At 43.5% G+C, this 14,478-nt stretch overlaps 1 protein-coding gene across 2 annotated transcripts; it reads left to right on the top strand.

Annotated features, from left to right (window-relative positions):
* Positions 1-6,323: 6,323 nt before the first annotated feature.
* Positions 6,324-13,906, top strand: LOC137230423 (calcitonin receptor-stimulating peptide 1-like). Of its 2 annotated transcripts, XM_067749796.1 has the most exons (7): positions 6,324-9,748; positions 9,980-10,181; positions 10,339-10,587; positions 11,644-11,738; positions 12,500-12,637; positions 12,936-13,120; positions 13,681-13,906. In XM_067749796.1, exons 4-6 carry the CDS (start codon positions 11,653-11,655, stop codon positions 13,093-13,095), a joined length of 384 nt encoding a protein of 127 aa, XP_067605897.1. In that variant the 5' UTR covers positions 6,324-9,748; positions 9,980-10,181; positions 10,339-10,587; positions 11,644-11,652; the 3' UTR covers positions 13,096-13,120; positions 13,681-13,906. The 2 variants fall into 2 exon arrangements, with proteins under 2 accessions (XP_067605897.1, XP_067605898.1); XM_067749797.1 differs by lacking the exon at positions 6,324-9,748 and having other exon boundaries at positions 9,883-10,181.
* The last annotated feature ends 572 nt before the right edge of the window (positions 13,907-14,478 follow it).

Below are 14,478 nucleotides of genomic sequence, written 5' to 3'. Positions count from 1 at the left end.
AAAAGCTATATATGAAAAACCAACAGTAACACCGTACTCAAGGACAAAAAACTGAAAGCTTTTCCTCCAAGATTTGGAATAAGATGAGACTTCCCTCCTGAAACTATGAAACTCCTTGAAGGAAACATACTCAGTAAACTCTTTGATATTGGTCTTAGCAGTATCTTTCTAGATATTCCCAGGTTAGGGAAACAAAAGCAAAAATAAACAAATGGGACTACATTAAACTAAAAAGCTTCTGCACAGCAAGGTAAATCATGAATAAAATGAAGAGACAACCTACTGAAAGAAAGAAAATATTTGCAAATCATATATCTGATAGGGGTTAATATCCAAAATCTATAAAGGCTCATTCACCTCAATAGTAAAAAATAAAAACAAACAAAAAAACAATTCGATTAAAAAATGGACAGAAGATCTGAATAGATATTTTTCCAAAGAAGACATATAGATGGCTAATAAGTACATGAAAAGGTGCTCATTATCTGTAATCAGGGAAATGCAAATCAAAACCACAATGGGATATCACCTCACACTTGTTAGAATGCCTATGACAAGAAGACAAGAGGTAACAAGTGTTGGGCAGGATGTGGAGAAAAGGGAACCCTTGTGCACTGTTGGTGGGGATGTAAATTGTTGCAGCCGCTATGGAAAACAGTATGAAGATTCCTCAAAAAAACAGATAATAGAACTACCAGCAATACCACTTCTGGGTATTTATCCAAAGAAAACAAAAACACTAACTTGAAAACATATATGCATCCCTTTGTTCATTGCAGCATTATTTACAACAGACAAGATGTGGAAAAAACCTAAGTGTCTATTGATAGATGAATGGATAAAGAAAATGTGATATATATATGACATATATTTTTATATTTATAAATATATACATATTTACCATATATAAAAATATTTATCACACACACATATATATAATGAAATATTATTCAGCCATCAAAAGGAATAAAATCTTGCCATTTGTGACTATGTGGATGAACCTCAAGGGTATTATGTTAAGGAAAATATTAAGTGCAATAAATCAGGCAGCTCACAGATACAGAGAACATATTGGTGGTTGCCAGAGGTGGGAGGTGAAGGGTGGGCAAAGTGGATAAAGGAGTCAAAGGTACAAACTTTCATTTATGAAATAAACAAGTTATGGGAATGTAATATACAGCATGGTGACTATAGTTAATAACATTGTATTGTATATTTGATAGTAGCTAAGAGAGTGGATCTTAAAAGTTGTCATCCCCCACCCCCCAATTTTCTGTAACGTTGTATTGTGATGAATGTTAATTAGACTTATTGTAGTGATCATTTTGCAATATATACAAATATCAAAATCATTATTTTGTACACCAGAAACTAAGCTAAAGTTGGGACTTCCCTGGAGGTCTAGAGGTTAAGACTCTGCGCTTCCAATGCAGGGGGCACACATTCAATCCCTGGTCGGGGAATTAAGATCCCGCATGCCATGTGGCATGGCACACACACACACACAAAAAGAAACTAAGCTAATGTTGTATGTCAACTATACCTGAATGAAAAAAGAAATCCTTAAAACATCATTTTAAAAAAAAACCTCTTGCAGATTTACAGTTATCAAAACAGTGTGGTAGTGGCATAAGGACAGTCATATAGAGCAATCATTTAGAATAGTAGAGCCCAGAAATAAACCTTTGAACATGAATGACCAAATGATTTTTGACAAAGACATGAAGACCATTCAATGGGGAAAGGACAGTGTTTTCAACAAACGGTGCTGAGAAAACTGGATGTCCACATGCAAAAGAATGAAGTTGGAGCCTTTAATTAACACTGTGCAAAAAATTAATTCAAAATGGATCAAAGACCTAAATGTAAGACCTAAAGTGATCTACCTCTCAGAAGAAAACATAATACACAAGTTTTGCAAGATTGGCAGTTATTTCTTGGATATGATACAAAAGGCATAGGTATTAAAGGAAAAAAAGGACAAATTTGAATTCATGAAAATTTAGAATTTTTTTTCATCAACAGAAATAATCATCAGGGTGAACTGGCAATCCACAGAATGGAAAAAGTATTTGTAAATCATGTATCTGATAAGGGAATATTATCCACAATATATGGAGAATTCCTAAACATCCACAACCAAAAACCAAACATTAATAATGGCCAAAGGAGGGACTTCCCTGGTGGTCCAGCAGTTAAGACTCTGTGCTCCCAATGCAGGAGGCCCAGGTTCGATCCCTGGTCAGGGAACTAGAGCCCGCAAGCCACAACTAAAGATCCTGTGTGCTGCAACTAAGACCCGGTACAACCAAATAAATAAATAATAAAATAATGGCCAAAGGACGTGAGTAGACATTTCTCCAAAGTAGATATAGAAGTGGCAAATAAGCACATGAAAAAATGTACAATGTCACTAATCATTAAGGAAATGCAAACAGAAGTATAAGGAGATACCACTTAACACCTATTAGGATGGCTACTATTAAAAAATCAGACAATAACTGGGAATTCCCTGGTGGTCTAGTGGTTAGGAGTCAGTGTTTTCACTGCTGTGGCCCGGTTTCAATCCCTGGTCAGGGAACTGAGATCCTCCAAGCCGTGCAGTGTGGCCAAAAAAAAAAAACAGACTATAACAAACTTTGGCAAGAATATGGAGAAACTGTAACCCTTGCAACACTTTTGGTGCACAATGTAAATGTAAATGAATGTACAGCCACTGTATATGTATAGCCTGAACATAAAAAGGTACAGTTATTGTGGAAAACAGTAGGCCAGTTCATAAAAAAAATAAAAATAGAATTATCATTTGGTCCAGCATTTCTACTTCTGGGTATATACCCCAAAGGACTGAAAACGAGGTCTCAAAGAGATATTTGTACACTCATATATATAGCAGTACTATTCACAATAGCTAAAACATGGAAGCTACCCGTGTCCATCAATTGATGAATGGATAAGCAAAATGTATATACATACAGTGGAATATTATTCAGCCTTAAAAAGGAAAGAAATTCTGACATATGCTACAAGAGGGATGAAACTTGAGGACCTCATGTTAGGCAAAAGAAGTCAATAAAACAAGGCAAATGATTCTCCTTATATGAGGTACTTAAAGTACTCAAAGTCATAGGGACAGAAAGTAGAATGGTGGTTGCCAGGAATGGAGAGTTATAGTGTTATGGGTATAGAGTTACAGTTATACAAAGTGAAAAGACCTATACAGGATGAAAAGCACTCCTAAATGCTTACGCAGGACTTGTTTGCTCTGTGTTTACATATAATTCTGACAAGCTTTATTTCTGTTCTCTTGAGTACAGATTAACTGAGCAGATGACCACAGAGACTCTTATTATGTTGCTTGACCAGTATTTACCAGGTCTCACTTAATCCCTATAGGCTCTTTGTTCCTATACCAGTATACTTAGTTCGGTTTTTGGGTCTTATTGCTGTGTTGTTAGTTTTGCTGCACACCAAATGAAAATGCACGTGGGTAGACTGTTGCTAAATACAGTCACAATGACACCAGCAAGAAGGGATAGTTGACAACCTGATGGGAAGAAATGGAAGAGAATAACCATAAAATTATATAGCTATTAGACATCAAAAAGAACTGACACCTTGATTATATCTAGTCTGGGGCTATTTGCCCTACACATCTTATAACCCCGAGAGCAGCACTGTCTTTATGCTAGCGCATTAAGTAATAATTTTATGATAGTGTCAATAGATCCTCAAGAAAGGATTTAAATTATATTCAGTTTATTCTTTCTAAGAAAGTAGAGGAGTATACAAAGCATTATACTAGCTTTTCAAACAAGCTGATGTGATTTGGCACTTGAGGGGTAGGGGTGAGCTTTTGTTATAATAATGATTCCTAAGTGCCTGCTCCCTGCCAGGCAATGTGCCAGATGTTTAATATAAATTGTCATTAGTCCTTCTGAGCAATGAGCCTACATCATGACCAGGCAGGTATCTTCGAGGTATGGGGAAGGCAGATTCATTCTGTTGTGGCTTAGGCAATTGGCTTTATTTTGAGAATGAAACACTTACAGATTGCCTTCCTCTTAAGAAGGTAGAGGAGTGTGTATTGATTTTACTTAATCTTATTGAGCTGATATAGTCAGATAAGATTTTGTTATATAATAATAGACACCACTCTTAAGTACCTCCTTCATGCCAAGCAATGTGTCTGGTGTTTAACATAAAATATTGTTACTCCCCATTTTACATGTTGAGAAACTGTGGCTCAGAGAGATTGTTATCTGCTCAAGGACATAAGTGAGTCACAAAGGCAGGACTCAAATTCAGTTGTTTAATACCTTACTCTTCCCAATCCCAGGAGACTTCAGCTACAGAGGAAGTCCCCTCATGTGCACAGTATGGTTCGCCAACAGAGCCCATAAAGGAGCTGTCTGTGTAAGGAACTTCCTCATACAGTGAGAAGATTCCTGTTTCTATCCCTCTTCTCCATGGATCACTGTTCTTACTCAGGGAGAGGAGAGCCATTCTGGATGGCTCTGAACCAAGGGAGAATTTGAGTCATCTCAGAGGAACCCACCCAGAGTAGTTCCTTGGTGTTACCTGCTGAGCCTGTCCACCCTTCAGAGTGACCAGCCTGGCCCTGCTTTACCACACCCAGCATTTTCCCTGGCAGCTGAAGTCACCCTAGAAATGGCCTCTGGATTTGGGAAGGAAACTCTCCTGGTACCTGCCGCAAAGAAGGTCCCTGTGTGGTTGGGAGGAGCACCCCAAGGGCAAGTCAACTCAGCTCTGTAGGAAAGTCAGCTAGGCCCTCTCATATTCAAGAACGAGAAGACAGGAAGCCCCCACGGATGTGGCATCCTCTTTGTTCCTGCTGCCATGAATGCCTTTCTGATTCTTTGTCTAAGCTAAAAATCCACTGGTCCCTGGTCCTAGACTCCTTAATGGCAGTTGGAGGCCTAGAGCTGCCTGTAGTTGGGGATTTCCCTTCCCCTGGTCAGTTGGCCAGGATGATATGCCTTCAGGTTAGGCTCTGGTTACGTGGTGTCTCCTGAGGGCAGGCCTTCTTAGGAACACGGTGATTTGGTGTATTTCCAAATGGTTCCTTTCCCCTCCCTCTCTGGATGCACAAGGGGATTTTTCTCTGTTACCTATTGTGAGAACCAAGTGCAGCTTGTAGAGGCAAATCCCACCAGGGTATATTTCTCTCCTATGTACTGTGAGAACCTGTTGAGCACCAGGACTTAAAATTCACACAACTGTAGGGGACCCCTTATGACTGGGTGACGGAGTTTTTAACTCTCAGAGTTGTCCACGCTGTGTCTCTAGCAGTTCTTCAGTTACAGTTCAGGTTTTCCTACCACAGCACTGGCTCTAGGCACTTGTTCCCACTGAGGTTTCCCCTTGTGATCTCTGCTCCAGTAAGCCATCACCCACTGCCTGTCTCCTCAGTCTTGGGAGCAAAGGTTTGCTTTGTATTCACATTTCTTAAGGATTCCAGAAGAGTTGTTTTTCCAGTCTCTTCAGCTTTTTACTTGTTGTTAGGACAAAGTAGTGACTTCCAAGTTCCTTACATGCAGAACCCAGTCCAGTGAATTTTCATTTGATATTCTCCAGTGAATTGGACTGCTCTGAACTTCCCCTAGTCTGAGGAGAATGAATTATTGTAGCTGTTGTTGCTACTGCTGCTGAGGTTGTTACTGTTGTGATTTTGTTGTTGTTCAGTCTATTTCATACACAAATTGTAGAGAATTAAAGGAGTAAGCCTTTAGGTGTAACACTTTTAAACGCATGGAAATTCACATAATTCTCAACCAATGTATATGAGGTGACAGATGTTCACTAAAATTATTGTGATAATCATTTCATGACATCTAAGTCAAATCATTATGCTGGACACCATACACTTCAACAGAGCTGTATGTTAATTATATTTCAATAAAACTGGAAAATTTTTGAAAAAAATCCCAGAATTTCAACAAGATATGGGTCTCTGGCACACTCTGATAAATCATCTTCTAAAAATTTTTCAATAAAGAAAGCACAAGATACGCAGCTGAAAAAACAACGAAATAATGCTACTCCCAGGAACATGGATGGACCTAGAGGTTATCATACCAAGTGAAGTAAGTCAAAAAGAGAAAGACTTACTTCACTAGGTGAAGTATCATATCATACCATATGATATCACTTATATGTGAAATCTAAAATATGACATAAGTGAACCTATCTATGAAACAGAAACAGACTCACAGACAAAGAGAACAGACTTGTGGTTGCCAAGGGGGAGGTGGGGTGGGAGTGGGATGGATTGGGAGTTTGGGGTTAGCAGATACAAACTATTATATACAGAATGGATAAACAACAAGGTCCTACTGTATAGCACATGGAACTATATTCAGTATCCTGTGTAAACCAATAACGGAAAAGAATATGACAAAGAATGTATTAATATGTATAACTGAATAACTGTGCTGTACAGTAGAAATTAACACAACATTGTAAATCAACTATACTTCAATTAAAATAAATTTTTTAAAAAGGTGTACATATAGTACAAAATTACTCACCTATAAAAAAGAATGACATAATGCCATTTGCAGCCACATGGATGGACCTATAGATTATTCAATTACCTGAGATAAACGATAATGGAAAAGAAAATTTAAAAGAATATGTACATATATATATATATATATATATAAAATTGAATCACTGCTGCACAGAATAAATGAACACAGCATTGTAAATCAACTATATCTCAATTGAAAAAAGTTTTGAAACAAAGCACAGGAATCTAAGCTAAAAGTATGGAAATAAACACTGCAGTTAGAGTTTATCAGAATGTTGTAAAAAATGTTTTCTCCAAACTAGATTGTTTCCCCCTTTTAAACATTTTAAACTTTAAAGCCTGATTTCCAGGTTTAAAAGTTATGAGGGACTTCCCTGGAGGCGCAGTAGTTAAGAATCCACCTACTAATGCAGGGGACACAGGTTCGAGCCCTGGTCCGGGAAGATCCCACATGCCGCGGAGCAACTAAGACCAGGTGCCACACTACTGAGCCTGTACTCTAGAGCCCACAAGCCACAACTACTGAGCCCGCGTGCAACAACTACTGAGGCCCATGTGCGTAGAGCCCGTGCTCCGCAACAACAGAAGCCACCGCAATTAGAAGCCGGCGCACGGCAAGGAAGAGTAGCCCCACTCGCCACAACTAGAGAAAGCCCACGCGCAGCAACAAAGACCCAATGCAACCAAAAATAAATTTATTTTAAAAAAAAGGTAATGAAATAAGACTGTACAATCAAGTGCCAAATAATCAGGTAACTATTTTTAAATCAATATTTTCCTTGGTGACTTTCTCAAGCTCAATTTCTGTTAAGTGCTTCAGTTAAAAGAAGGCTGGATGCAACATAAGTAAGGTGCACATGGTAAGGTCTAAACTTTGAGTTCACTTGGTAAATCAGGAACGGGCTCAGAGGAGAATGGTTTTGTATCTCATACTAGGAGACTCTAGACGTCCGAAAGAACCTAGGGTTAACCTTCCTTTCTCTGTCTTGTTCCTGGAAATTTCCATGGGGAAACCAACTCTGCATGTCAAATAAAATGAGAAGAGTGTCTCAAATGAGCTCACAATTTCGAAATCCTATTGAAAAGCTGCACTACTTAGCTAGGTGCCTATTCTCTGCTGGCTGGGATTAGATTAGAGTTCTATAAGAGTGGTGAGACTGGCTGGTAAATCTGCCACAGTAAATTATCTTCCATTATTTAACAAACATTGGGTGAGTGCCACCTGGTGTGCAACACATGCTGCTAAGTGCCAAAGAGTTTTTTTTTACCTTGCCCCCAGCTCAGCACCAGGACTCCTTAGAAATTCAGAGTACTTGAGGGATGAGTTCATGTCAGTCCCTCGCTATCTGGGGAGACTTTTTCAAGAAAAGCTGAAATTGCTGGAGGCTACGTTAGCACCCTCTGGGTACAGACCCTGTAACCTGCCTCACACCGCTAGCCCTTTGTAACCACCAAAGATTTCAGAAGGGGGACTGAATGTAGGCTTTGAAGGTAGAAGGCACACGTGGCAGCCAGGGGTAGAGGTCTGAGCCCACAAAGAGACATGGTTACAAATTCGGCTTCTAAAGTAGGCCTTTCTTAACCATTTTGTCATCACCATTGCACTGGTGAAAGCAATGGTTCTCCCAATAGGAAAAGGCAATTCCCCGGCACACGTACTTACAAATGATTTCAGAAGATTGATACGTCAGAAACCTCAGGTCTTGGAAGTCATGTCGGCAGAAGCGTTTTGCACCTGAGTTTTAAAGCCTCCCCAACAACAGTCTTAAGTGGCAGAGCCCAATTTACATGCCGCACAGTATCTGCTTTGCCGCGTTCGCCAATTTAGTCTTGCTACTGAGTTCCCTAACCCCGGTCTGGGTCTCAGCCCCCGATTTCTGCCTCGAGACTCCAAGATGCACTGAACCCGCGATCCGCCATCCTGAATCCTTCCCTTGCACATCTTGCCTTTCCCGGCTCCGCGCCCAAGTGCACTTGCGCGCTTCCAACCGGTTATTCCATTCCCCGGATCCCCCACCGCCCTGCCTGAGGACAGCCAGTTTCAGATATCCAGTTCCCCTGCCCCAAGGTTTTATTCGCTTGCATCAGTGCCACCGCTGCGGTTAAGAAGCAGAAAATTGGAATAAGGGCATCTTGGAAGTTAGGTGTCCTGAGCCCGGGGACCACCAACCTGCAAGGGGAAGAGATGTGCCGCGAGGCAGCTGCCGTGTCGAACAAAACACTGAAGCTTCTTGACACTGAGGTGTGGGGCGTGGACCTGTGGCTAGGGTCACTAGTGGCTCGTTTCGGCTAGTTTCAGTTCCGCCTGAGAAAACCAGCTACCTGGGATCCGTGTTTTATTCCACCGCCCCGCGATGCTGCCGCAGTGCTTGCCGCGCTGGAGGGTCTGTACAGGCTGCTTGGATCTTGCGCTATGTGCTCAGACCCAGCGATACTGCGGACAGTGAGAAGCTTCGTTTTCTGCATTCTATCTGCTGAGGACGGCAAGTCAGCACCTCAGACCTTCCTGGAAGGCTTAGAGCAGGAGCTCTGACAGAGAGATCCAGAAACGTGCTGGGCAGTGTGTAGGAGAGTCGAGGTTGCTGGGTAATTGGGCTTTACAGAGCACACTTACTGAGAGTCGGTGCAGGTTTCGTGGATGCAGGTCCTAATCATGCCGCTCTGCGCATACTTAGGGCGGGACTGAGCGCATCACCTGGATGCCGCTGAGCGCCAGTGTCGTTTTGTGAGTGCCTGTGGTTTGGGACTGGGCACATGTTTGGAGAAAGTACTGAGTTTGTGTGTGTGTAGAGTATGACTGAAGTGAGAGCGAGGATTGTACTCCGCTGAACTCTTCAGCACCATCAAGCTTGGCGGGCTTTCTAGCAGAGGACTGAACTGCAGTAGACGTGGGTGCAGGGCTGGAATCACAGGTCACTGGAACGTCTTGGCAAACAGCAGCCGGAAGCAAGGGGCAGCTGGGCAAATGGTTCGAGGAGGCTGAACTTTAGGTGATGAATGGTGGGGGAGGAGGTGTGGGGCTAGAGGTCCGCTTGGAAGCTTTTAGCCTTGCACTTCCGTGCTCAGGCCCAGCAGGGCATCCAGCCCCCCATTAACCCACATGATGGACCAACCAACATGACTCCAGGCAGCTGCACAGGGTGCTGATTGGGAAGATGGATTGCAATCCCACAGAATCCCCTATGAACTTCCCTGGTAAGCACTTCTAGATCCCCACCTGGGCAGATAACAGGTACACACTTAGTAATGATAACTTTCCTTCAAGATGAGAATATGATCCCCATTTCATAGATAAGTATACTGAGGCACTAAAAGTTACTAGCCCACCTGGAAAAGGAACAGCTGCAACAGAGTTCCAGTGTGACAAAGTTTTTGATCCTCTGTGTCTGATACCCACAAACCCTGCCCTCCTTTTCGTGATTCCAGCTGCCTGAATCAGACCCCCTGCTTGGGCACAGAATCATCAACTCTACTGTGCATTAACCCTCGAAGCTGCACTTGCACAGAGGTCTGCGGTCAGACCTAGGGGAGACAGCATTCCTTGTAATGCTGGACTCTGCCCGACAAGATCGCACAGCTGGGGATGGAGTGGGACACGTACGTGTTCAAAACCTGCGAAACCGAACAGGTGAAGTTAACCATGACGTCAAACTGTCCTCAAATTCCTACTCACTTTTCCTGTGTTTTTCGTTGATCCTCACCAACCCCCCCACGTCCCCCTCCCGCCCCCGCCATCAATGACCTCAATGCAAATAAAAGTGGGGTGGTCCTTCTGGATGCTCCAGGTTCTGGACGCAAGTGATGACACAATCCTTCTGGGGCTCAGATCCTTCCCCTCATTGGCTGCCCAGAGCTCCTGGACCACCCCAGACCCAGAGCAGCGGGAATAAGAGCAGCTGCTGGTGTTGGGAGGCATCAGACGCACTGCCCAGCTCGAGTGTCACTGCCACTTCTGCCACCGTGCCATCGCCTGAAGCCAAAGCTACTGCCACTGCTCCCTCCTCTGCTCCAAGCCACCTGGCTCCTGCTGCCAGGTAAGCCTGGAGATTCCTGCTTAGCTGGGATTCTGCTTTTCTCTCTCTCCCCTCTCTTCCTTCTCTCTCTCCATTACTTTTTCTTAGCTGATCTCTTCCAGTCTCAAAGGCTCTGTCCACTTCTGTCTAGGTCATTTCACACAACCTGCATTACTCTGCAATGCATCCCAGGCGTCTTCCACAGGTAACACTGGATGGTCTCTGTTCACGCACTCCCTGCTTCACTCTCCCCGCGCTGAGGCGGGCTCCAGTTTCCTTTCCCGAAGCACACGTGCTTAGGTCAGTTTGGGATGCTGGAGCTCCCCTGGCACTGCAAGCAGATCTGGACGCAGGAATAGTTTTGTGCAGATGGTGCTCTCACGGATCACGTCTTGTGCCTAGCGGACCGCGGGAAATGCTTCAGAACCTGGGCCAGCGCAAGCGGGAGCCAAATAGGTGCAGTGACTGAGGGGCAGGCAGCCTTTAAACGCAAGCCCCCGTTGCGGGTTCTGGGAACTTTTTTCCCAGTTTAAGTCCTGGGTTCCAATTTGAGACCCTTCCAGCTAGATTCTTACAGGGCACTCTCTACCAAAGTGTGGAGCAGCTGAGCAGTGGAATGTGGTTCTTCAGTTTCTCAGGGATTCCAACCGCAGAAATTTGTCCTCGGTAATCCCCTCCCCCCTCCATGTATGTGCAAAAGCCCGGCACCAGGAGGACAGCTCTGGGTTGCACAGTGGGAAAAGCTGTGGTGACAGGTACTCGGACTCTGTCCTCCAGGAGTCCTGGCCAACAGGTTGTATGTGAGAGTGAGTGGAGTGATGGGGTGGGCGCTATAGACTAAGACCTCCTCACCCAGTTGTCCCACTAGGTTTCTTTGCTAAACCAAGCATGCTGCAGCCTTACTGGATCTTCCAGCAGTCCACTTGGTAGAGGAGGAAACGATGGTGAAGTGGAGTGACATGTCCAGCCTGAAGCTGGACGCCCGGGAGTTAGGGGCAGAGGCAGGAGCAGAGCCTGGGTCTGTGGGCTCATGGAAGTTGTTTTTCTCCAGGTGCTGATGTTATTCTTCCCTTGCAGAGAGTCGTCATGGTCTTCTGGAAGTTCCCCCCCTTCCTGGTCCTCAGCATCCTGGTCTTGTACCAGGCAGGCGTGCTCCACTCATCGCCATTCAGGTGAGACAGCCCTGCCAGGAGCGCTCCCACCTCCCTCTGTCCCTGGATCATAAAATTCTGTTCTCAGTTGTGCTGTGCTGAATCTGGCTCTTGGTGGGGTTGTGGGTGGGGGGGTGGTTGTGGTAATGTATGAATGTAAACGTATATATAAGTTTATCATAAACTGTTTATGAGACAAAAATATGTAGCACACAGTGTACAAACACACATAAGATATACAGTACTGGTTATTGTAAATTTCATATAACATTGCTTTTTACCAAATATTTGTATTTTTAGCAAACCTATTTACTAATATAACCGCAATTTGAGAAACAGATTACATCCTATCTTCTAACCTCTTTGCCAATAAATTTGTTATTTGTTATTAAATCTGATATGTTACCTATACATTTAATTTCTCACCCTCAAATTACATTAAAGTGAAATGATTTTCAGATTCAAACTATCATTATCACTTAATTTTTAATAATGGCTGTATTTAACACTAAGCTCATAAAATTCTTGAAAATCTAACCACCAGCTTTCACAAGCCTATATGATCCACTTGGAGCAAACCACTTCTTTTAGGTCACACCAGAGCCTAAATCCTGGTGAAGCAGAATTTTTGGATGGATACTGACCTCATGCTCTGTCCATTGAGAGGTGGGGCAGCCACATCCTCAGGGGAAGTTGCAGAAACCAGGAAACCTGGCTGCTTATCCTGGGGAGGGGGTAGTCAGGGGCTCAAAGCCTGTATTGGGCTTGCTTCCCCTCCCTAGGTTGGCTTTTGATAGTCATTTTGATCCTGCTACACTCAATGAGGAGGAATTCCGCCTCCTACTGGCTGCAATGGTGAATGACTATGAGCAGATGAGGGCCCGTGAGCTGGAGAAGGAGCAGAAGACACGGGGCTCCAGGTGAGACTCCCTGCCGCACCCAGCACAGGGCATCCGCTCCCTCCTTCATGCTCAGGAAAGCATATCCCAGAGGCACCTTAGGGTTTTCTGACACCCCTGGAAATGTGTATGGGGAGTGATTGTGGCATTTTCCCTAATGGCCTATGATTTTCTGCTGTGATGACCGTTTCTAGCAGAAGTACTTAAGGTTTATTGGTGCCTCTGAGAGCAGTAATTTTCCATGATGATCCTGTGGGGCAGCACCTGCACTCAAGCTCTCACTAACAGGTTTTTTCTTTTTCTCCATCCTGCAAATCAGCATCACTGCCCGGAAGAGAGCCTGCAACACTGCAACCTGCACGACCCATCGGCTGGCAGGCTTGCTGAGCAGATCTGGGAGCATGGTGAAGAGCAACATGTTGCCCACCAAGATGGGCTTCAAAGTCTTTGGTGGGCGTCGCAGGAACTTTTGGATCTGAGCAGCGAAATGATTCTAGGAAGAAGGTGACTGCCCTTTGTACTGTCAGGTGGGAGGATAAATGACTGGGTATTGCAGGGGTGCAGTCCACACTCTAATCCTCTGTGGGTTCATATGGGTGAAAAATCCACAGGGGAAGGCACCCACACCAGTGTCTGAAGAAGGAACAGACAGTCCCAACAGCTGAAACCCCTAAAACTTGGATTCATTTCTCTCTGTTTTTCCAGTTTCTCCCTGTGCCACTGAGATCCTTCAGGAAATATAGATCCTATTTATTTAAAACACAGTTCCCTGGGTTATAATTGTGATTATCCTAGCATTTGAGTTTGAAAGGTAATTACCCTATCCTTTTGGAGGATACTCTACAGTGTCATATACATCTGAATTCAGAGTATAGACTTGGGTTCAAATCCTGTGTCTGTCCTCTACTAATTATACGACATGGGCTAGACCCTCTCTGAGCCTCAGCTTCCACATCTAACTTGAAGGCAACAATAGTATCATCAATATAAAAAGTAATTGGGATAATACATGACAAGAGCCTCTTAACTAGTAAGTAATAGCTGTTACTTCTTTTTTCTCCTAGGTCGCTATGAAGCTGAACTCTACTTCTTTTAGTTTGCAATGAAAGCAACTTACAAAAAAAATAGCCTAGAAGACACCCATGTATGCATGCTTCTTGACATTGAAAACACTTCTTTTGTTTGAAATAAACTAAATGCAGAATAAAATCATTGCAGCTACCCAGTGTTCATCTTTTTTATCAATATATTTGATTCTGTGTTCAATAAATATGACGCATATCTCACTGGCTTATCTGGTAGAAAATCTGGGCCCTGTCAGCCAACCTGTTGGCTGCTCTGCTAAACCTCAGGGGCACATGAAATCGCTGCCTTGTGGGTGTCTGGAGATGCCTAGTAATGCTGAGCCTCAATGGAACTCTCTCCTTAAAGAAATGTTCTCATTTGTGCACTTCATCAAGATAAAAAATGTATTTTCAATACATTTAAAAGGAGTGTTGCTGCTATTTATGCTGTTTATCCCATGAGAACCTCAGGGACCTGTGACACTTTGTTGACCAGGCTGGCTCAAACGAGGCAATGATACCATGTTTGGGGTGGATCCTCGGTATCCTGTATCCTCAGTGTCTAGTGAAACACCTTTACTGGAATTAGAACACTGTGCATCTCAAAGAGATATTCACATTTATTTTCAGAGAGTGCCCTGGTCCCCAGCCCCAGAAGTTATCTGTTCTCTTCTCCTTGACTCAGGTTTGCCCTTACCCATCCCTGCCTTTCCTCCCAGCAGCACCCCTTCATACACCCCATAGCCTGAAAAGCCCGTTAGAACAACGGCTCACAGTTTGAAAGGGAATCACACACTG

This window comes from Pseudorca crassidens, chromosome 9, assembly GCF_039906515.1.
Source record: "Pseudorca crassidens isolate mPseCra1 chromosome 9, mPseCra1.hap1, whole genome shotgun sequence".
Lineage (NCBI taxonomy): Eukaryota > Metazoa > Chordata > Mammalia > Artiodactyla > Delphinidae > Pseudorca > Pseudorca crassidens.
Note: the sequence above shows the minus strand (reverse complement) of the source record. Positions and strands in the feature narration are given on the sequence as shown.

What these genes read in the sequence shown, in the direction of transcription:
- LOC137230423 (XM_067749796.1), top strand. Translation starts at nt 11,653, where the DNA reads ATGGTCTTCTGGAAGTTCCCCCCCTTCCTGGTCCTCAGCATCCTGGTC. An exon ending in CTCCACTCATCGCCATTCAG is followed by an intron (nt 11,739 to 12,499) that starts GTGAGACAGCCC and finishes TCCCCTCCCTAG; the next exon opens with GTTGGCTTTTGATAGTCATT. An exon ending in CAGAAGACACGGGGCTCCAG is followed by an intron (nt 12,638 to 12,935) that starts GTGAGACTCCCT and finishes CCTGCAAATCAG; the next exon opens with CATCACTGCCCGGAAGAGAG.